The 24,681-nt window shown below is 42.9% G+C and overlaps 1 protein-coding gene across 1 annotated transcript in view; it reads left to right on the plus strand.

The window, feature by feature from the left end:
- The window catches only part of LOC142668212 (uncharacterized), a 51,602-nt gene that overhangs the window by 3,048 nt on the left and 23,873 nt on the right, over positions 1-24,681 (plus strand). The window contains exons 2-5 of the mRNA XM_075847083.1: positions 9,667-9,764; positions 9,859-9,937; positions 10,061-10,158; positions 10,312-10,423. Of these exons, the coding sequence (XP_075703198.1) occupies positions 9,667-9,764; positions 9,859-9,937; positions 10,061-10,158; positions 10,312-10,423 (387 nt within the window). The remainder of the gene's footprint in view (positions 1-9,666; positions 9,765-9,858; positions 9,938-10,060; positions 10,159-10,311; positions 10,424-24,681) is intronic.

The following is a 24,681-nucleotide window of genomic DNA, read 5'->3' on the forward strand; positions in this document are numbered from 1 at the left end:
ATATCGCTAGTGCAGTGTAAATGAATGGAGAGGAGTGCATGATGCTGATTGGTCAGCATCATACACTCCTCTGTACAACGCCCACTTGGTCGAAAGTAAAAACATGCCCACTTGGGCATTAAGAAAGCTCATTAGCATAAACTTAAATCGCTCCTAACTTTGTGAAAAAAGATCGTTTTTTAAAATAAAAAGCATTACTGTCACCTACATTACAGCGCCCATCTCCTTATATAGGAGATAGGGCACTTATAATGTGGTGACAGAGCCTCTTTACTTATATAGGAGATAGGGCACTTATAATGTGGTGACAGAGTCTCTTTAAGTAGTTTTCCTTTGATTGGGCACACCTGGCAAATGAATTATCACAGGTGTCTGAGATTGATTACAATGATCCAAAGAGCCCTAAGACACAATACCATCCATGAGTTTAATTGAAAAACTAATAATTAAATGTTTATGACCCTTAAATCCAATGTGCATAATAATTTGGAACACGGTGTACACTACCGTTCAAAAGTTTGGGGTCACCCAGACAATTTTGTGTTTTCCATGAAAACTTACACTTATATTTATCAAATGAGTTGCAAAATGACTAGAAAATATAGTCAAGACATTGACCAGGTTAGAAATAATGATTTTTATTTTAAATAATAATTTTCTCCTTAAAACTTTGCTTTCGTCTTGGAATGCTCCATTTGCAGCAATTACAGCATTGCAGACCTTTGGCATTCTAGCTGTTAATTTGCTGAGGTAATCCGGAGAAATTTCACCCCATGCCTCCAGAAGCCCCTCCCACAAGTTGGATTGGCTTGATGGGCACTTCTTGCGTACCATACGGTCAAGCTGCTCCCACGACCGCTCTATGGGGTTGAGATCTGGTGACGGCGCTGGCCATTCCTTTGCAGATAGAATACCAGCTGCCTGCTTCTTCCCTAAATAGTTCTTGCATAATTTGGAGGTGTGCTTTGGGTCATTGTCCTGTTGTAGGATGAAATTGGCTCCAATCAAGCGCTATCCACAGGATATGGCATGACGTTGCAAAATGGAGTGATAGCCTTCTTTGTTCAAAATCCCTTTTACCTTGTACAAATCTCCGCACCAAAGCAACCCCAGACCATCACATTACCTCCACCATGCTTGACAGATGGCGTCAGGCACTCTTCCAGCATCTTTTCAGTTATTCTGCGTCTCACAAATGTTCTTCTGTGTGATCCAAACACCTCAAACTTCGATTCGTCTGTCCATAACACTTTTTTCCAATCTTCATCTGTCCAATGTCTGTGTGCTTTTGCCCATATTAATCTTTTCCTTTTATTAGCCAGTCTCAGATATGGCTTTTTCTTTGCCACTCTGCCCTGAAGGCCAGCATCCCGGAGTCGCCTCTTCACTGTAGACGTTGACACTGGCGTTTTGCGGGTACTATTTAATGAAGTTGCCAGTTGAGGACGTGCGAGGCGTCTATTTCTCAAACTAGGGACTCTATGTACTTGTCTTTTTGCTCAGTTGTGCAGCGGGGCCACCCACTTCTCTTTCTACTCCTGGTTAGAGCCTGTTTGTGCTGTCCTCTTAAGGGAGTAGTACACACCGTTGTAGGAAATCTTCAGTTTCTTGGCAATTTCTCGCATGGAATAGCCTTCATTTCTAAGAAGAAGAATAGACTGTCGAGTTTCACATGAAAGCTCTATTTTTCTAGCCATTTCGAGAGTTTAATCAAACCCACAAATGTAATGCTCCAGATTCTCAACTAGCTCAAAGGAAGGTCCGTTTTATAGCTCCTCTAAACAGCAAAACTGTTTACAGCGGTGCTAACATAATTGCACAAGGGTTTTCAAGTGTTTTCTAATCATCCATTAGCCTTCTAACACAGTTAGCAAACACAATGTACCTGTAAAGGATCTGCCAGGCACAGCTTCGGGGTTAACTTCCATAGGTAATCATTCTTCACCTGAGTCTATGTCTCTGAGACTGACTCCAGCTTCCACCACTCAGGCTGGCAGGCTTAGGAGTGGGAGAGCCTATCGCAGCCTGGCCAGACTCAGCTAGCTCCCGCCCTCTGTCTATTTATACCTGCCTTTCCTGTTCCTCCTTGCTTGTGATTCTTCTCGTGTGGTTTCCTGGCCCAGCTACAGCTTGTGACTATTTGATCCTGCTCCATATTGACCCCGGCTTACTGACTACTCTCCTGCTCTGCGTTTGGTACCTCGTACACTCCTGGTTTGACTCGGCTCGTTTACCTCTCTTGTTGCTCACGGTGTTGCCGTGGGCAACTGCCCCATTTCCCTTAGCTTTGTGTACCCTTGTCTGTTTGTCTCGTGTACTATCTGAGCGTAGGGACTGCCGCCCAGTTGTACCCCGCCGCCTAGGGCGGGTCGTTGCAAGTAGGCAGGGACAGAGTGGCGGGTAGATTAGGGCTCACTTGTCCGTTTCCCTACCCCTATCATTACAGTACCATTAGAACACTGGAGTGATGGTTGCTGGAAATGGGCCTCTATACACCTATGTAGATATTGCATTAAAAACCAAACGTTTAAAAGTTTGCGGCTAGAATAGTCATTTAGCACATTAACAATGTATAGAGTGTATTTCTGATTAATTTAATGTTATCTTCATTGAAAAAAAATGGTGCTTTTCTTTCAAAAATAAGGAAATTTCTAAGTGACCCTAAACTTTTGAACGGTAGTTTATGTGCAGTGAATCTAGGTAGACTCACCTGGTGGAGTTGTGCAGGATCATCGGCACAACTCAACTTTAGAACGTGTCGTGTTTAATCTTTGCCCGATGTCGGTATAGTGTGCAGGCCTCGGGAGTGGACTCTGGGCGTGTAGCTCCAATGCTGGGGGTCCTCCCGTAGTCAGGTAATCAATGACAAGGTGTATAAAAGAAACTCCTTTCTGGGGCGCTCCTGTGCTGGTGCTCAGATAAATTTGCAGTCCTCTTTCAAAGAATAGGAATTTATTCGCACAAGCGTATAAAAGCAAATAATAATGCAACGCGCTTCAACCTCGTACTTCGGTCTACGTCAGGCACCGTATATAACATCACTTAAAATCTCATCCTAATAAATACTCCGGCTTCATTGCTCAACGCCCAATTCAAGTGTAAGGGTTAAAAGTTCATTGTGGGAGGGTTTTAAAATTTAATTTGTATTGAACTGTTTTATTTTATATTTATGTCTTGATAATAAAAAGGAAATATTAATTTTGTTTCTTTTAATAAAATTATTTTATTGTGGGGTAGTTTGTGTTCACTATCTGTATCTGTACACTTGAACTGGGCGTTAAGCAATGAAGCCAGGGTATTTATTAGGATGAGATTTTAAGTGATGCTTTATGCCTGACGAAGACCTCAGTACGAGGTTAAAGCGCGTTACATTAGTATTTGCTTTTATACGCTTGTGTAAATAAATTCATATTCTTTGAAAGCCGACTGTAAATTTATCTGAGTACCAGCACAGGAGTGCCCCAGAAAGGAGTTTCTTTTATACACCTTTTTTTTTTTTTTGTCACCTTAGCGCTCCAAAAAAATTAAATAAAATGTGATCAAAAAGTCGCATATGCCCCAATATGGTATCAGTGAAAACTGCAACTTGCCCCACAAAATGTAACCCCTCACAACGCTAAATTGATGGAAAAATAAAAAGTTATGGCTCTCAGAATATGGCGACACAAAAGATTTTTTTAATTTAGCAAATGGTTTTATCTTTTTTAAAAGTGGTAAAACATAAAACAAACCATATAAATATGGTATCGCCGTAATCGTATCAACCTGTAGAACAAGGTGAATATGTCGTTTTTACTGGCTGATGGATCCTATAAAAACAAAACCCCCAAAAAAAGGGCATAATCGCTGTTTTTTGCCAATTTCACCCCACAAATATTTTTATTTTTTACAGCTTCCCAGTACATTAAGCGGTAGAATAATGGTGCCATGAAAAACTACAACTTGTCTTGGAAAAAAACAGCCCTCGTATGGCTATATAGACGGAAGATTAAAAAAATCTAGCTTTTGGAGGGTGGGGAGGAAAAAACAAAAGTGAAAATCTGAAAAAGGGCTGAGGAGGGAAGAGGTTTTAAGGACATGGACTAGTTGGCACGTTCGGGACGCAGCCCCATTTATCAAATCTGACGTGTCACTTTATGTGGTAATAACTCTAGAATGCTTATACCTATCCAAGTGATTCTGAGATAGTTTCTCGTGACACATTATACTTTAAGTTAGTGGTAAAATTTTGTCGATATATTCAGTATTTTATTGTGAAAAACACCAACATTTTGCGATAAACTGCATAAATTTGCATTTTTCTAAACTTAAATGTATCTCCTTGTAAGACAGGCAGTTATACCACACAAAATAAATGCTAATTAACATTTCCCATATGTCTACTTTAGATTGGCATCATTTTTTGAACATCCTTTTATTTTTCTAGGACGTTACAAGGCTTAGAACTTTAGCAGAAATTTCTCACAGTTTCATAATTTCAAAAGGCTATCTTTACAGGGACGAGTTCAGTTGTGAAGTGGTTTTGAGGTGCCCATACAATGCAAATCCTGTCATGATCTGTGGGTATGTGGACCCACTAGGCCGCACTGCCATAGCAGGGAGGCAGCTGTCCAAACAGGGAACCCCAGCAATACAAAGTCCTGCACAAGGGTACTTGGATAGTCCAGACAGTGGCCGCAGCTCTGGCTTGTATGGAGGTGGGTGCAGCAGGTAACACCAGAGGTGGCGGATGACAGCAGGTGCTGCAGGTTGCGCTAGACATGGCGAATCCCTCTGGATGTGGCAGATGACAGGACGTGGCGGATGACACAGGTGCAGTAGAAACGACTCCAACTAGTAGGCACAGGAACAAGAACACAGCACAGGAAACAGGGCACGGGTAACAACTGGAACGGGAAACGCTAAGGGACCATTTGCAAGACAGACTTGGGATATACTAACAACGCTCAGGCAAGGATCAGACGGGCTGGGGCCTTCTTATAGTCCAGGAAATCATGTGTTTTGATGATGATTCTCTTGATGTGTGCGCGCTGGCCCTTTAAGAGTGAGCACGAGCGTGTGTGCGCACCCTACGGGACACAACGGACCGGAGCAGAAGCCAGATCCATGGCTGCGGGCGTCAGGACGTGAACAAACCCGACGGCCCCGCGGCCATGGACGCTATAAATCGCCCCATTTTAAAAACTAAACCCCTCAAAGTATTCAAAATTGCATTTAGAAAGTTTATTAACCCTTTAGGCGTTTCAAAAGAATTACAGCAAAGTGGGGATGAAGTTTACAAATGTAATTTTTTTTTTGGAGATATTCATTTTTAATCCTTTTTTTTTTTTTTTCTGTAAGGCCTGATTCGGACGAACGTGACGTTTTTGCGCACGCAAAAACCGCTGCGTTTTGCCTGCGTGAAAGCCACTTGACAGCTCCGTGTGGCAGCAGCATATGATGCGCGGCTGCGTGATTTTCGCGCAGCCGCCATCATTATGACACGCCATTTGGATGTTTGTAAACAGAAAAGCACGTGGTGCTTTTCTGTTTACATTCATCCTTTTGACAGCTGTTGCGCGAAACAGCCAGTTCGCACGGAAGTGCTTCCGTGCAGCATGCGTGGTTTTCACGCACCCATTGACCTCAATGGGTGCGTGATGCGCGAAAAACCCCGAGATATTGAACATGTCGCGCTTTTTACGCAGCGGACAAACGCTGTGCAAAAAGCACGGACTGTCTGTACTGCCCCATATACTTCTATTGGTCCATGCGAGCCGCGTGAAAACCACGCGGCCTGCACGGACGCAATTCACGTTCGTGTGAATCGGCCCTAACACAGAAGGTTTTACCAGAGAAACACAGTTCAATATTCATTGCCCGCATTCTCCAGTTTTTAGAAATATCCCACATGTGGCACTAGTTTGCTAATTCACTGAAACAAAGACCTCAGAAGCAAAGGAGCGCCTAGGGGATTTTGAGGCCTCCTTTTTATTTGAATATATTTTAGGAACCATGTCAGGTTTGAAGAGGTCTTGTGATACCAAAAAAGTGAAAACATCCCCAAAAAGACATAATTTGACCAACTACACCCCCAAGGCAATTTATCATGGGGTATAGTGAACATTTTGACCCCACAATTTTTTTACTGAATTTGTGGAATGAAGCCGTGAAAATTAAAATCCATATTTTTTCCAATAAAATGTAGAAATGTAAAATTTTTACAAGGCATAAAGGAGAAAAAACTCCCGAACATTTGAAAAGCAATTTCTCCTGATTACGGCAATACCCCATATGTGGTGATAAACTGCTGTTTGGACACACGGTAGGGCTTAGAAAGGAAGGAGCACAATTTGGCTTTTTGAGCTCAAGGTTTCCTGCAATGATTTTTGGGTGCCATGTCGCATTAGCAAAGCCCCTGAGGGACCAAATCAGTGGAAACCCCCAAAAAGTGACCCCATTTGGGAAACTACACCCTTCAAGAAATTTATCGAGGATTATAGTGAGGATTTTGACCCCACAGTTTTGTTGCGGACTTGAGTGGAATTAGGCCGTAAAAATGAAATTTTTACAAGGCATGAAGGAGAAAAAGCACCCCAACATTTGAAAACCAATTTCTCCCGATTATTGCAATACCCCATAAGTGGTCATAAACTGCTGTTTGAACACACGGCATGGGTCAAAAGGGAAAGATCACCATTTGGAGCTCACATTTAGCTGGAATGGTTTTCGGGTGACATGTCACGTTTGCAAAGTGCCTGCGGGACCCAGATAGTAGGAAACCCCCAAAAGTGACCCCTTACTTTATTGGAATTAGGCCATAAATATGAATATCAACATTTTTTCCCAATAAAAACGTGAATATTTTTATTTCCTCAGAGATAAAAGGAGAAAAAGCACACCAACATTTGTAAAGCAATTTCTCCAGAGTACGGACATACCTCATATGTGGTCATAAACTGCTTTTTGGCCAAACAGGCAGGAGCGCTATTTGGCATGCATATTTTGCTGGATTGGTTTTTGAGCACCATGTCGCATTTGCAAAACCCTAAGGTACCAGAGTACAGTGGAAGCCCCCAAGAAGTGACCCCATTTTGGATACTACACCCCAAAAGGCATTTAACATTTTCCTGGACATATGACAGAGCTCAGAAGTGAAGAGCAACATGCGCATTTGAGGTGTTTTTCAGAGCATTGGTCCACAATTGCAGGGCTCTGAGGTCAAATAGTAAAACAAATCCCAAGTAGTGACCCCCATTTTGGAATCTACGCCCCTTGAGGCATTTTAAGGGGTGTAGTGAGCATTTTTGCCCCACAGGTGTTTTTCTGAAAATAACTAATGTGCAGCGGATAGTGCAAAGTGAAAATTGCAATTTTCCACCGATATGCCATTTTAGTGCACAATATTTTGTGCCACCGAAGACACACACCTCGTAAGCTGGTTCTCCCGGGTATGGCGATGCCATGTATGTGGACATAAACTGCTGATTGTGCACGCTGTAGGGCTCAGAAGGGAGGGAGCGCCATTTGGCTCTTGAAGTGCGGATTTCGCTTTGTAGTTGTTTTGTTGGTATTTCAGTTCATAATGTGGGAGCAAATGAAATCTGTGCGGAGAACATCAGGTTATAATAAGGGGGTATCATAATGCGGTAAATAAATAATATTTCAGAGATATGCGGTCAGTGTCGCACTGATAAATGCAGCCCGATCTTATTAGCTTTTGGACACTGCACATTTTGTGTCGCCATATTCTGAGAGCCAGAACTTTTTTATTTTTCTGTCAAAAAAGCTGTGTAAGGGCTTGTTTATTGCTAGTTTTTATTGGTACTATTTTGGGGTACATGGGACTTGATGATCAAAAAATAGCGATTATGGAATTGTTTTTTATTCTTTTTTTGCGGTGTTCACCGTGTGGGGAAAATAACATTACAGTTTTATAGTTGGGGTCGTTACGGACGCGGTGATATCAAATTTGTGTACTTTTTTAAACAATTAGATTTTTTCCTATAATAAAAGGCTTATTACAGGGAAAAAGTCAGTGTTTGTTTTTATTAACTTGAAACTTTTGTTTTTACACTTATATTCAACTTTTTATAAACTTTTTTTTTTTTTTTTTTGTACCGCTAAGGGACTTGAGGGCCTGCACCTCTGATCTTTACTCTAATGCATTTCACTACCCTTGTAGTGTAATACGTTAGAGCTGTCTGTCATTAACTGACAGCAAGCCTATTAGGTCCCATCTGTGGGTGGGGCCTAATAGGCTATTGTACGTGGCAGACCAGGAGGCCATTATTAGGCCTCCGGTTACCATAGCAACGATCGGCATCGTCGCAATTACATTGTGTCGATGCCGATCGCTACAAATCACTAAGATGCCGCGATCACTTTTGATTGCGGCATCTATGGGGTTAATCGCAGGGATCTGAGCTATCTCTGTTCCTTGTCGTTACATACAGCTGACACCAGCGGCTGATGGTGCATGCTCAGCTTCTGAGCCTTCGCCATCTTGTTACTGAGGCCAGACGCCTTTTAGGCCCCGCCTCTGGGCGGGACAAAGCAGGCACTCGTTCTATGCAGACAGGAGGCCATTGTTAGGCCTCTTGTCTGCCGGAGCAATCCTCAGAATTTCATTGCGGGGTTCTGATCTGCTTATACACACCATAGATACAGCGCTCGCTTTTGAGTGCTGCACCTAAGGGGTTAATCGGCCGGATTGGAGGCTAGCTCCGGTCCTGGCCTTGAAGCAGTGATAGCTTTAAGACTCTGTCTGCAGACACAGTACCCTGTTAACGCGAACTGACGTACTATTACGTCATAGCATTAACATTCCACTGCCCGTGACGTAATAGTACGTCACAGGGCGTTAAGGGGTTAAAGACTATGTACACCTTATTATAGGCAATTTTTTTATTTTATTCTTTATTAAAAATATGTTTTAGGTGATTACAAACTTTTATTTATTTATTTTAGTTTTTACGATACAGCTGTTATGTCTTCTCTATACACAGAAGCTGGATCATTCACGATCAGCCAAATCGTGAAGTGACCTGACGACTCGGCTGAGAGCGGGTCCTGTGTATCAATGTTCATCACCTTTTAGATGTGATGGTAATTATTGTGATGTGTCTTGAGACACAGGACCCGCTCTCAGCCGAGTCCTCAGGTCACTTCACGATTTGGCTGATCGTGAATGATCCAGCTTCTGTGTATAGAGGAGACATAACAGCTGTATCGTGAAAACTAAAAAAAAAAAAAGTTTTTACTAAAAGTCAATTTAAAAACACGTTTATAATCCCCTAAAACCAACAAATATTGCTTATAAAGGAGTACACAGCCTTTAAGATGCTAATAAGCACGTGATGCCCTAATCCTTTTTTTGGGGTTGGCAGGGAACTCTTAAAATAGAGGCGCCCTGTTGTCCCGCTACTTTCAAGTGTATCTGCGTCCACAGAATGCAGATACAGTTGAATACTATGGCAGAGCAGGGAGCAGTTGGCACCCCACTATTCGCTCTGGTAGGACACCGTCTACTTTAGGCCTGCGGCTTACAAGGTGCAAGGACCTCGACACAGGTAGTGAGGACCTCAACCTTGTCATTTCGGCTCTGATCAGTACACATAGACGTGTCTGATATATATAGACAGATATACAATAGTCATGTATTCAGTCATTGTGTGTTTCCTACAGATGGATCCAGTAGGAGAAAATCACCAGAGAGATGTTCCAGTCCTCTGTATTCCCAGGACTGTCCAGAGGAAAATCACAATGTTCCAGAGAATCATCAGGTAGATAGTGCTAAAGTCTCATCAAAATATGACCATAAAGTCATTGAACCCAAATTCATTTTAATTAGTTGGTTTTTTTTTCGTTTCAATTTAGGGTGAAAATCTGGTTGATATTAAGGTTGAGGTAAAAGATGAAGCAGAAGAGGAGACAGATTTAATGGCTGATCAGCAGTGTAAGGAGCGGGAGACATTCATTAGCTGTAAAGACGAACCTGGTTTGAGGGTCACCTAGATACAACTCCCATCATCTCATCATCACTTGTAAACTCTATTCCGCCACTGTGTGTTTCCTACAGATGGATCCAATAGGAGAAATCCACCAGAGAGATGTCCCAGTCCTCTGTATTCCCAGGACTGTCCAGAGGAAAATCACAATGTCCCAGAGAATCATCAGGTAGATGAAGCTGAGCCCTATACCAGATCTATATAGGGGGTGTGGAGCTTTTTGGTCCTGCGGTCATAGATTTTGGTGGTTTCTTATGTTGATCTGTTAGATTCTTCGCACTCTCGGCTGTACTGTACTGAATTGTTACATATGTGAAATCAGGGGGAAGATCTGACTAATATTAAAGCGGAGGATGAAGCAGAAGAGCGGGTGAGGGACGATCAACCGTGTAAGAGTGAAGTGGAGGAGGAAATTCCAGGAGGTGTTACCACAGGTCAGTAATAATGAATTTAAAAAGTGAATTGGGAGGTTTGTTAAGGAGGACCTGTAAGTATTTTTTTTAACCATATACCTCCCCTTATTCCTGGCTTCCTTCAAATTCCAGTGCTATAATTTTAATTATAAAAGTGTTTAAAACAGTTACATAAAGTTTTCAGCGATCGTTGTTCCTGGCCATTAGTCCCGGGTTTCAGCTGTAATACACAGCTGACACCCGCAGCGTATGGAGTGGGCTCAGCGCGTGAGCCCGCTCCATAATTCTCCTCCTGCACCATGACGTATGGGCACATCATAGTGCGTTAAAGAGAACCTTTCACCTACCCAATAAATTGCAGTTGACATCTCAGTTAGATTGCTGGCACCTCACAGATTCTGATGCTTTTTATTTTTTCCTGCAGCCCCCATCGTTCCTGAGCTATCGGGGCTGTTAGTTCTATTGTCCGATATGTAAATGAGGCCTTTGACTGTCAAGTTAAAGGCCTCATTTGCTTATCGAGCACCAAAACGGTTGGGCTAGAATAAAAAAATAAAAAGCGTCAGAATCTGTAAGGGGCCTGCATTCTTACTGTCAGCTGCAGGTGACATGTTCTCTTTAAGGGTTTAACTGTGTTTTCCTTTTATTTATTTTTAAGTCTCCCTTGGCTGCTATGACAACCATTGGCACCCCACAATCGCGCGGGAGGTGGCAAAGTGCTCCCCCCTCTCCGATTCCGTTTGTTGCCGTGAAGTGCGGGCTACGAAAAAAGCAGAGTACGGGCACCACACGTATAGATAGGTATTCTTGGGGGTGCTGCAAAAAGTGCAAGTATGGGCTGTAACATACAACCAACACATGCAGCTTTTGTAGCGGGCTCAGCCCGTGAACCACTCTATACATTCTCTTCCAACTTTCCTCATACATATACAGCAGATGTCGGGAAGAGGTTATTTTTGCCTGTGAATTTTATGACCTCGTTTGACACGACTATAAAGTCACTGGCGCAAATAAAAATGTTAAACTAGCTGCCCCATTACAGTATAATGCCCACATAGCTTCCCAATACAGTATAATGTCCCTATAACTTCCCCCATACAGTATAATACCACTATAGCTGCCCCATACAGTATAATGCCACCATAGCTGCCCCATACATTATAATTCCCCATAGTATAACGCCCCGTTTGTTGCAGTCCACAAATAGTACCACACACAGTGCCTATGTAGATATTGACACACACATTGCCCATGTAGGTAGTGCCACAGTATCCCATGTATATAGTGCCCATGTCGATAGTGCCACGCCCTCCTTGAAGATAGCGTTACCCCCCCCCCCGCCATGTAGACAGCGCCATTAGAGGTCCCTCGAGGAATGGAATCACCAGCCAGAGCATCGGCCACGCTGTGGCCAGGGATTCCACTCTAGGAGGAATCCCTGACGTCCTTGTCTATATATGGACAGTCTTGTCAGGGGCTCCCTCTGGCTGGGGATTCTGCTCCTAGAGAGTCGGGAATTCGACTTCTTGTGGCAGTGGATTTTAGGAGTGTCACGGCACCCTGGTTGGGAATCACTGCAGTAAACAGTAGAGAACATGCACATACTTAGTTTTTAATACGGGAATACCAACAATACAATAAAGTTATTGTATCAGTGTTAAATGCTACCCCTAAAAAAACGAATCACACAAAAACAAGACCTTTTTATATATCTATGTAGTATTAGTGTATATACAGACATTTCGGTCGAAACCGCACAAAAAAAAAAAAAACATTCAAAAATGCAAGCATTTTTACTGCAATTTTTTTGTTTTTTTTGTTTTCTATGCGGTTGCAGTTTTCACAGGTGATTCATGTTAAACAAACGTTTCATCTGTAAAAATCATGTTTCATGTTCACCTTGACCGCAACATCTGAAAACCATTTTATATATGACATTAGAATATTACATATTCATTATACCATATTTGTAGATATAACATGTCAAGAAGGAGTTAACAACTGTTTAACTCTATGAGCAGCAAGGTGTTGCCACATTTTGTCGTACAGTTTTGGCAAGCTGGTGGCGCTGGCTCAGAAGCTGACCTGCGCTATCAGACGTGGGTGTCAGCTGTATATTACAGCCAACACCCTGCTGTAACGGCAGGGACCAGAGCTAGATGCTGTGGTCAATAGCAACCGTGGTATTTAAGTGGTTTGTAGCCGATCGGCAGATGGTTGCTATGGCAACTAAAGGCCTACAATAATGTACGGAAGCCTATAATGCCATGGCAGAGGCATAGCCTAATAGGCTTGCTGCCTGTGTAAAACTGACAATTTTAATGAATTTCACGACATAGGTACTGCAATGTATTAGAATAGCTTTTTAAAAAAAGAGGTCTTCAAGTCCCCTAGTGGGACTAAAAACAAAAGTTAATAAAAACTGATCAAAAAGTCACATGTCTCCAAAAATGATACCAATAAAAACTATGGCTCGTCCTGTAAAATACAGCCCTCATACAGCTCCTCCAATGGAAAAATTAAAAAGTTATGGTTCTCAGAACATTGCGAAACCAAAAATACATGCTTTTTACAGAAAACGTATTTTATTGTGCGTAAAGTTGTATAAAACTATATAAATTTTCTATCGCGGGAATCGTACTGACCCGCAGACTAGAGTTAACATGCCATTTATAACGCACGGTGATCACCTTGCCTCACAGAAAAAATAGAATAGAATAAAAAGTGATCAAAAAGTCACATGTACCCAAAAATGGTACTAATAAAGATTAGAGCTCGTCCTGCAAAAAATAAGCCCTCTCAGCTCCGTCGACGGAAAAGCAAAAAAGTTATGGCTGTTAGTATTTGACGACCCAGAAACATGATTTTATAAAAAAATATATATATATTCTGTAAAACATATAAAAACTATATCAATTTGTTATCGCCATAATTGTACTGACCCGCAGAATAATGTTATCATATAATTTATACAGGATCGCGATTTTTTTTTTGATCAGTTTGCCTAAAAACAAATGGTACCATTTAACAGTCCTCATAACACTACGTCTATGAAAAAATAAATAAGTTAGGGCTTACGTAAGTCAGGGTTGAACAAATGTTTAGCTGTGCAGGCCCAAGGGGAACATTTCTTCTGTTTCAAGAGGTGATTATCAAGGTTCTAATATTCAGGAACCAGGAAGGGGAGGGCCCAAACATATCTGCTGGATGTGAGGGTGCCCGTATTATACCAGGACAACACTTTCCCAGAACAATTCACCAAACTGCAAAGGTGGAGAGTGTGGACCAAAAGGGGGATAAGAAAGGACAGCATTTATCAGTGCGACACTGGCCTGTGCAGAAAGGATTGCTTCACAGTGTAACACACTGCAACACTGAGGGCGATAGACGATCTTAAACGGAGCATGCTGCTCACTGAGCAAGCAGTTACTGGGGTAAACCTGGAGGGTTGAAGACATGGGTCAGCAGGACCAGGCAAGTAGCTGGGTAAATGTAGTTAGGGGCAGTAGAAAGCGGTCAAAGAAGAGGAAGGCCAATCCAGTTTCTGTTATTCCTAGCAAAATTGTCAAGTTTGGTGATGATGCGAGGGTGTCGGTCTCAGAATGGCAGCCCTAGTGGATACTGATACAGCCGGGAGAACTGCCCAGCTAGTAGGGATGTTAATGCAGGTAGGGCAAGACAATTAGTAGTTGTAGGGGATTCTATCGTCAGGAAGACGGATATTATAATTTGTCGCCAAGACCGCCTCAACCGAATGGTTTGCTGTCTCCCTGGTGCCAGGGTTCTGCATGTGGTGGAGTGGGTGGATAAGTTACTGGGAGGGGCTGGTGATGATCCAGCTGTCGTGGTCCATGTGGGTACCAATGACAGAATACATGGAAGGTGGAGGAGCCTTAAGAAAAATTGAAAGAACTAGGCTACAAGCTGAAGGGAAAGACCTCCAAGATAGTATTCTCAGGAATACTGCCTGTGCCATGCGCATCACAGGAAGGACAGCGGGAGCTCAGGGCGTTAAATGCATGGCTTAAGTCTTGGTGTAGAGGAGAAGGCTTTGAGCACTGGGCTGACTTTTCATTGGGGTAGAAACTGTATTCTGCAGATGATTTGCACGTAAATGAAAATGGGTCCGCTGTACTGGGGAGAGATTTCTAGCTGGGGTGGCGGAGTATGTAAACTAGGGCTGAGGAGGGAGGTCAATGTAGAATATAAAGGGGTACTTAGGTTATAGAGGAGTCAGACTATATTGGTGGGGGGAGAAATAGATTGTGGGGAGAGGACTAGGCAAAAGTATAAGGAGATCCTTTTGTTAGAAAACAACATTGAAAATAAAAATGCCCAAATAATGTTTAACCCCTTCAAGACACAGCCTGTTTTGGCCTTCAGGACACAGCCAATTTTTTCAAATCTGACATGTTTCACTTTATGTGGTAATAACTCCGGAATGCTTTTACCTATCCAAGCGATTCTGAGATTGTTTTCTCGTGACAGATTGGACTTTATGTTACTGGCAAAATTTGCTCGATACATTAAGTATTTAATTGTGAAAAACACAAAAATTTAGCGAAAAATTGCAAAAATTTGCATTTTTCTAAATTTATATGTATCAGCTTGTAAGACAGATGGTAATACCACACAAAATTGTTGCTAATTAACATCACCCATATGTCTACTTTAGATTGGCATCGTTTTTTGAACATCCTTTTATTTTTCTATGACATCAAAAGGCTTAGAACTTTAGCAGCAATTTCTCACATTTTCAAGAAAATTTCAAAAGGCTATTTTTACAGGGGCCAGTTCAGATGTGAAGTGGATTTTAGGGCCTTATATATTAGAAACCCCCGATAAGTCACACCATTTTAAAAACTTCACCCCTCAAAGTATTCAAAACAGCATTTAGAAAGTTTCTTAACCCTTTAGATGTTTCACAGGAATTAAGGCAAAGTAGATGTGAAATGTTCACATTTCTTTATTTTTTTGCAGAAATTCATTTTTCATCTATTTTTTTTGTAACACAGAAAGTTTTACCAGAGAAACGCAACTCAATATCTATTGCCCAGATTCTGCAGAATTTTAGAAATACCCCACATGTGGCCCTAGTGCGGTAATGGACTGAAGCACCGGCCTCAGAAGCAAAGGAGCACCTAGAGGATTTTGGGGCCTCCTTTTTATTAGAAAATATTTTAGGCTCCATGTCGGGTCTAAAAAGGCTCTTGCGGCACCAAAACAGTGGAAATCCCCCAAAAGTGACACAATTTTGGAAACTATACCCCTTGAGGAAATTATCTAGGGGTATAGTGAGCATTTTGACCCCGCAGGTTTTTTGCAGAAATTATTGGAAGTAGGCCGTGAAAATGAAAATCTACATTCTTTCAAAGAAAATGCAGGTTTAGCTAATTTTTTCTAATTTCCACAAGGACTAAAAGGAGAAAATGCACCACTACTTTTGTAAAGCAATTTCTCCCGAGTAAAACAATACCCCGCATGTGGTCATAAACGGCTTTTTGGACACACGGCGGAGCTTAGAAGGGAAAGAGCGCCATTTGGCTTTTGGAGCTCAAATTTAGCAGGAATGGTTTGCGGAGACCACGTCGCATTTGCAAATCCCCTAAGGGACCAAAACAGTGAAAACACCAAAAAAGTGACTCCATTTAGGAAACTACACCCCTTGAGGAATCCATCTAGGGGTGTAGTGAGCATTTTGAACCCACAGGGGTTTCATAGATTTTGTTAGAATTGGGCAGTGAAGATAAAAAAAATCCTTTTTCTTCAATAAGACGTAGCTTTAGCTCAACATTTTTCATTTTCTCAACAAATAAAGGAATAAAAGAACCCCAACATTTGTAAAGCAACTTCTCTGGAGTACGGCAATACCCCATTTGTGGTTATAAACTTCTGTTTGGCACACGGCAAGGATCAGAAGAGAAGTATGCCATTTGGCTTTTGGAGCACAGATTTTTCTGGATTGGTTTCTTGACACCATGTCACTTTTGCAAAGCTCCTAAGGTACCAGTACAGTGGAAACTCCCCAAAAGTGACTCGATTCACGAAACTACACCCCTTGAGGAATCCATCTAGGGGTGTAGTGAGCATTTTGACCCCACAGGTGTTTCATAGATTTTATTAGAATTGGGCAGTGAAAATAAAAAAAATCCTTTTTCTTCAATAAGACGTAGTTTTAGCTGAAAATGTTTCATATTCTCAACAAATAAATGTAAAAGAGCACCCCAACACGTGTAAAGCAACTTCACCTGTGTATGACAATACCACATATGTGGTCATAAACTGCTGTTTAGGCACAGTAGGGAAGGAGCGCCATTTGGCTTTTGGAGTACAGATTTTGCTGGATTGGTTTCTGGGCGCTATGTCGCATTTGCAAAGTCCCTGTGGGACCAAAACAGTGGATCCCCCCCCAGAAGTGACCCCATTTTGGAAACTACACCCCACAAGGTATTCACCTAGGGGTGTAGTGAGCATATTAACCCCACAGGTGATTGGCAGAAATTGGTGTGCACGTGATGTTGCAGAGTGAAAATGTTTTTTCAATAGATATGCCAATATGTGGCGCCCTGCTTGTGCCACTGGAGACACACACCCCAAAAATTGTTAAAAGGGTTCTCCCGGGTATGGCGATGCCATATATGTGGAAGTAAACTGCTGTTTGGGCACACTGTAGGGTTCAGAAGGGAGGTAGAGCCATTTGGCTTTTGGAGCGTGGATTTTGCTTGTAGTAGTTTTGTTTGGAGTCTTACTGGTGTTTCCGTTTATAATGTGGGGGCACATGTAAGGCGGGCGGAGTATATAAGGGGCATAGTCAGGTGGTATAGTGGGGTAAAAAAAAACAATAAAATAATCCATAGATGTGTGTTATGCTGTGACACAATCCTTTCTGCACAGGCCGGTGTCTCACTAATAAATGGTCTTTACTTATTCCCCTTTTGGTCCGCACCTTTGAAGTTTGGGGAATTTTGCTGGGAAAGTGTTGTCCTGGTATAATACGGGCACCCTCACTTCCAGCAGTTATGTTTGGGCCCTCCCCTTCCTGGATCCCTAATTTTAGGGGCCTTGATAATTCGCCACTTGAAACAAGAAACGTTCCCCTCGGGCCGGCACAACTGCATATTTTTATTTCCTGGCTTATTGGTGCCTTGACTAATTTTATTTTTTCATAGACGTAGTGGTATGAGGGCTGGTTTTTTTTGTGTGACGAGCTGTAATTTTTATTGGTACCATTTTGGGGTACACGCGACTTTTTGATCACTTGTTATCCTTTTTTTTGGGAGGCAAGGTGACCAAAAAACAGCAATTCTGGCATATTTTTTTAGTACTTTTTATACAGCGTTCGCCACGTGTTATAAATTACATGTTACCTTTATTCTGCGGGTCAGTCCGATTCCGGTGATACCTAATTTATAGCACTTTTTATGTTTTACAACTTTTTGCACAATAAAATAACTTTTGTAAAGAGAATGGATTTTTTCTGTCGCCAAGTTGTGAGAGCCATAACGGTTTTAAATTTTTCGTCGACGGAGCTGTATGAGGGCTTGTTTTAAGCGAGACGAGTTAGTTTTTATAGGTACCATTTTTAGGTACATGCGACTTTTTGATCACTTTTTATTTCAATTTTTGGAAGACAAAGTGACCAAAAAATAGCAATTATGTCAGTATTTTTTAGTTATTTTTTTTACGGCGTTCACTGTGCGGAATAAATAACATAATATTTTTATAGTTCAGGTCGTTACGGTCGCAGCGATACCAAATATGTATGGCTTTTATTATTTTTTTCAATAATAAATGACTTGATAAGGGAAAAAGGGCGATTGTGTTTTGTGTTATTTTAAACTTTTATTGTATTTTTTACAACTTTTATTTTTACTTTTTTGACACTTTTTTTTATACTTTTTTTTACACTTTTCTTTAGTCCCACTAGGGGACTTGAAGGTCCAACAGTTTGTTTGATGTTCTAATACATTGCACTACCTATGTAGTGCAATGTATTAGAACTGTCAGTCGTTCACTGACAGCAAGCCGATCAGGCTCCGCCTCTGGGCGGGGCCTAATTAGCTTACGTAATGGCAGACAGGAGTCCATTGTTAGGGCTCCTGTTGCCATGGTAGCAGTCGCCAGCCTTGCCATCGCGTGGCAAGGCTGCCGATTTGCTACAAACCTCTAGGATGCAGCGATCACAATGGATCGCTGCATCGAAGGGGTTAATGCCAGGAATCGGAGCTAGCTCCGGTTCCTGGCGATAGATCGGGGTGTCCGCTGTAACATACAGCGGACACCCACTGCTGATGACGCCGGCTCAGCTTCTGAGCCGGAAGCTGAGCCGGCGCCATCTTGCCGATGGTACCGGAAGCCTCCTGTGCACCGCCGACGACGGGGCATAGGAGGATTCCGTTGCTGGCGGACCGGGAGGTAAGCATTAGCCCTCCGATCGCCTTTGCAGCCACCGGCAACCCAGCGATCACGTTGCTGGGGCGCCGGTGGCTATAAACTCCTCACATGCTGCGATCGCTATATAACGCAGCATGTGAGGGGTTAATCGGTCGGATCGGAGGCTAGCTCCGGTCCTGGCCGATACCTCAGGGTGCCAGCTGTAACATACAGCTGTCACCCGGCGGTGATATCGCTGGCTCAGCTCCTGAGCCAGCTTCATCTCCATGACGTACAGTTACGTGGAGATGCGGGAACAGTCCATCTCCCATGACGTAACTGTACGTGATTTTGCGGGAAGGGGTTAATAATCAAATTTGATACCGAACGTGACCATTTGAAATGTAAGTTAAAGTGTGTTCACAAATGCCAGAAGTCTAGCAAGCAAAATGGGGGAGCTGGAGGCCTTGGTACTGGAGGAAAATATAGATATAGTTGGTGTTGCTGAAATATAACTAGACTCTTCACACGACTGGGCTGTAAACCTACAGGGTGTTACACTGTTTCGGAAAGACATGGCGAATAGGAAAGGCGGTGGTGTATGTCTGTATGTGAGAAGTGATATGAAGGGGGTGTATGTCTGTATGTGAGAAGTGATATGAAGGCGGTGTATGTCTGTATGTGAGAAGTGATATGAAGGGGGTGTATGTCTATATGTGAGAAGTGATATGAAGGCGAGTGTGAAAGAGACAATAGTGGGTGAAGATTGTGAGGAAGTTGAAACCTCGTGGGTGGAATTACAAAGGGAGGTAAACACTGAAAAAAATTACTTTTGGTGTGATCTATAGACCCGCCAATATAACTGAGGAGAAGGAAGGTCAAATATAAAAACAAATGGAGCGGGCTGCACAGGTGGGGTACTGTAGGGTTAATGGGATATTTTAATTACCGGGATATTGGTGTCATGCTTCGGCTACAACTGTGAAGGGGAAACATTTCCTAAACCTGTTGCAGATACAGTTTCACAAATACAAATCTGAGGGTACAGCTGTAGCCTTTGTAAATTACAAAGAGCATAATAAAATCTGTAAAAAAAAGTAATAAAATCAGCAAAAATACAAAACAAAAGGCATGTGGCCAAGGATCATAAAACAAATCCCCAAAAAATCTTCCAGTATGTAAATGAAAAAAAGCCAAGGTCTGAACATGTAGGACCCCTAAATAGTGATATTGGGGAGTTTGTCACAGGGGATGAAGAGAAGGCAGAGTTACTAAATGGGTTCTTTAGCTCTTTATATACAGGGTGGGCCATTTATATGGATACACCTAAATAAAATGGGAATGGTTGGTGATATTAACTTCCTGTTTGTGGCACATTAGTATATGGGAGGGGGGAAACTTTTCAAGCTGGGTGTTGACCATGGCGGCCATTTTTAAGTCTGCCATTTTGTATCCAACTTTAGTTTTTTCAATGGGAAGAGGGTCATGTGACACATCAAACTTATCGAGAATTTCACAAGAAAAACAATGGTGTGCTTGGTTTTAACGTTACTTTATTCTTTCATGAGTTATTTACAAGTTTCTGACCACTTATAAAATGTGTTCAAAGTGCTGCCCATTGTGTTGGCTTGTCAATGCAACCCTCTTCTCCCACTCTTCACACACTGATAGCAACACCGCAGAAGAAATGCTAGCACAGGCTTCCAGTATCCGTAGTTTCAGTTGCTGCACATCTCGTATCTTCACAGCATAGACAATTGCCTTCAGATGACCCCAAAGATAAAAGTTTAAGGGGGTCAGATCGGGAGGCATTTCTTCTGCGGTGTTGCGATCAGTGTGTGAAGAGTGAGAGAAGAGGGTTGCATTGACAAGCCAACACAATGGGCAGCACTTTGAACACATTTTATAAGTGGTCAGAAACTTGTAAATAACTCATGAAAGAATTGCAATGCAATTAGCGCGATCCCGCTTGTTTAACCCGTTAAATGCCGCGTTCAATAGAGAGGGCGACCCCCTGTAACGTCTCAACGCCCACCCCCGCAGCGAGATCGGGGGGAGCCGTTGGTTCACACGGCTGCCTGGGGGTCTGACGAAGTCCCCCAGATCCGCCATCTTGGTACTCCTATGAAGCTCTGCCTCCGGCAGGGCTTCATAGGAGACTGTCAGAATCACGATATACTGCAATACATTAGTATTGCAGTATATCGTGCAGGCGATCTAACGATCGCTGGTTGAAGTCCCCTAGGGGGACTAATAAAAAATGTAAAAATGAGTTAAATAAAGTTGTTTTTTTGTGTAAAAAAAAAAAATTTTTAAATTAAAAGTTCAAAAAATCCCCCTTTTCCATTTTCCCCCTAGAGCATAATAAAAAATTTAATAAATAAACATAATTGGTATCGCCACGTCCGTAAAAGTCTGAACTATCACAATATATCATTATTTAACCCGCACGGTGAACGCCGTAAAAAATAAATAAATTGTAAAAGCCAGAATCTATATTTTTTGTTCACCTAACACCTGACATGGTGCCTAAAATATATTCTAATAAAAAGGAGGCCCCAAAATCCTCTAGGTGCTTCTGAGGCCGGTGCTTCAGTCCATTACCACGCTAGGGCCACATGAGGGATATTTCTAAAAACTGCAGAATCTGGGCAGTAATTATTGAGTTTCATTTCTCTGGTAAAACATTTTGTGTTACGGAAAAAAATAAATTAAAATGGATTTTCTGACAAAAAAGAAATTCGTAAATTTCCCCCCTACTTTGCTTAAATTCCTGTGAAACTCCTAAAGGGTTAAGAAACTTTCTAAATGCTGTTTAGAAAACTTTGAGGGGTGCAGTTTTTAAAATTGGGTGACTTATGGGGGTTTCTAATATATAAGGCCCTCAAAGCCACTTCAGAAGTGAACTGATACCTATAAAAATAGGTTTTGGAAATTTTCTTGAAAATGTGAGAAACTGCTGCTAGTGTTCTAAGCCTTGTAACGTCCTAGAAAAAAAAAGATGTTAAAAAACAATGCCAACATAAAGTAGATATATGTGAAATGTTAATTAGTACCTATTTTGTGTGGTATTGCTATCTGTTGTCATGGAAGTCAATGTCTCAAAATATATTGGACTGAAATTTAGACGAGTGTTCCAACAGACACTCACGCCGGGCACTTTATCCAGCATCCTAATCAGGAGATTTCATACCGATATATATTGAGAGAGGAGAAATAAAACACAGACGCTGCTGGTATTCTCAAAATACTTCTCTGGACGTTTATTGCCAAACTCAATTATAATATCATTCAAATGGAGTGTAGACTTGAGGTTAACCAATCAGAAGCAATGTGACAATAACTCTTATTCAGCCAATTACAGACGTACGATACATTCCAGATACAGCATTATAATTCTTCACACATCAGGTTTTCAGGTGCCTTATCTCTCTAGGCAAGAATATTCCTGTAAGATGGGGAGGCATTCCCACATGCATATTTGCCACCCTCCCATGTCAATCCCTGTCTGTAATGTCGGGGTGGGGAGACAGACCTGTGAGTCCCTAATCTACCCGTCACTCAGTCCCTGCCTACTTGCACGGTCCGTCCTAGGCGACGGCGTACAACTTGGCGACGGTCCCTACGCTCAACAAGTGCACGACAGACAAACTGTTAAGGGTACACAGATGCTAAGGGAAATGGGGCAGTTGCCCACGGCAACACCGTGAGAAACAAGAGTAGTGAACGAGCCGAGTCAAACCAGGAGTATACAAGGTACCAAACGCAGAGCAGGAGCGTAGTCCGTAAAGCCAGGGTCAATTTAAAGCAGATGTCAATAGTACTAGCAGGAACAGCAGAGCCAGGAAACAAGACCGAATCACAGGCAAAGGAAGAGCAGGAAATGAAGGTATAAATAGACCGAGGGCAGGAGCTAGCTCCGTCTGGCCAGGCTGTGATAGGTTCTCCCACTCCTCAGCCTACCAGCCTGAGTGGTAGCAGATCGAGTCACTCTATCAGACCTAGGAGCAGATGCAGACTGATTAACCACGGGCGTCAACACAGAAGCTGTGTCTGGCAGATCCTTTACAGTACCCCCCTTTTATGAGGAGCCACTGGACCCTTCCTAGGTGGACCTGGCTTATTGGGGAACCGAAGATGGAACCTCCTGAGCAATACCCCAGCGTGAACATCCCGGGCAGGTACCCAAGTCCTGTCCTCTCAGGCCCGTATCCTCTCCAATGGACCAGGTACTGGAGGGAGCCTTGGACCATCCTGCTGTCCACAATCTTGGCCACCTCGAATTCTACCCCGTCAGGGGTGAGAACAGGAACCGGAGGTTTCCTCGACGTAGCCAAGGACGGGGAGCAGCGTTTCAGGAGGGAGGCATGAAACACGTTGTATATTTGAAAAGACGGGGGTAAATACAGCCGGAAGGAGACGGGGTTAAGGACTAAATGAGCTTGTACGGCCCTATATACCGGGGAGCAAATTTTTGGGACGGAACTTTAAGACGCAAATTTTTTGAAGACAGCCACACCAGATCCCCGACCACAAACAACGGGTTAGCAGAATGTCTTCTATATGCCTGAGTCTTTTGTATGCTCTGGGATGCCTCTAGGTTCTTCTGGACCTGGGCCCAGACTGCCCACCGTTCCCGATGAACTACATCTACCTCGGGATTGTTGGAACCACCAGGTGAAACGGAGGAGAGCCGTGGATTAAACCCAAAATTACAGAAAAAGGGGGAGACCCCTGACGAGTTACTGACCCAGTTATTAAGGGAATATTCACCGAGGGGAATCTAGGAGACCCAATCATATTGACAGTCAGAGATAAAACACCTTAAATATTGTTCTAGAGACTGATTAGTCCTCTCAGTTTGGCCATTAGTTTCAGGATGGAAGGCCGAGGAGAAGGACAGATCAATCTCCAACTTTTTACAGAAAGCTCTCCAAAACAATGAAACAAATTGTACCCCTCTGTCAGAAACAATATTGACAGGAACCCCATGGAGACGCAGGATGTGTTTGACAAACAAGGTAGCTAACGTCTTGGCATTGGGTAGTTTCTTGAGGGGCACAAAGTGGCACATCTTACTGAAGCGGTCTACTACAACCCACACCACCGACTTGCCTTGGGATGGAGGCAGATCGGTGATAAAATCCATGGAGATATGGGTCCAAGGTCTCTGGGGAATGGGCAAAGAACATAGTAAGCCCGCGGGTCGGGACCTGGGAGTCTTGGACCTAGCACAAACCTCACAAGTGGCGACGTAGGCCTTAACGTCTTTAGGCAACCCAGGCCACCAATAGTTTCTAGCAATGAGGTGCTTGGTACCCAGGATGCCTGGATGGCCAGATAGTGCAGAGTCATGATTTTCCCTGAGTACCCTTAGCTGGAATTGCAGGGGAACAAACCGCTTGTTCTCAGGAAGGTTCCCGGGAGCTGAACCTTGATCAGCCGCAATTTCGGAGACTAAGTCAGAATCAACAGAGGATATGATTATACCTGGGGGCAAAACACAAGCAGCCGAAGGAGGGCTGGCCATGAAGCTACGCGACAGTGCATCAGCTTTAATATTTTTAGAGCCAGCCCTATAGGTGACTACAAAATTGAATCTAGTAAAAAAAACAACGCCCATCGAGCTTGTCTCGGGTTTAGCCTCCGGGCAGATTCTAAGAAAACTAGATTCTTGTGGTCGGTAAGGACCGTTACCTGGTGCCTAGCCCCCTCCAAGAAGTGGCGCCACTCTTCAAATGCCCATTTAATGGCAGAGTTCGTGGTTTCCCACATCATAGTTACTCTCAGTGGGTGAGAACTTACTGGAGAAGTAGGCACAGGGACGGAGATGGGTGAGGGACCTGGTACCCTGGGACAAGACAGCACTCCGACCTCGGAGGCGTCAACCTCCACGATGAATGGCT

This window comes from Rhinoderma darwinii, chromosome 1 (assembly GCF_050947455.1).
Source record: "Rhinoderma darwinii isolate aRhiDar2 chromosome 1, aRhiDar2.hap1, whole genome shotgun sequence".
Classification (NCBI taxonomy): domain Eukaryota; kingdom Metazoa; phylum Chordata; class Amphibia; order Anura; family Rhinodermatidae; genus Rhinoderma; species Rhinoderma darwinii.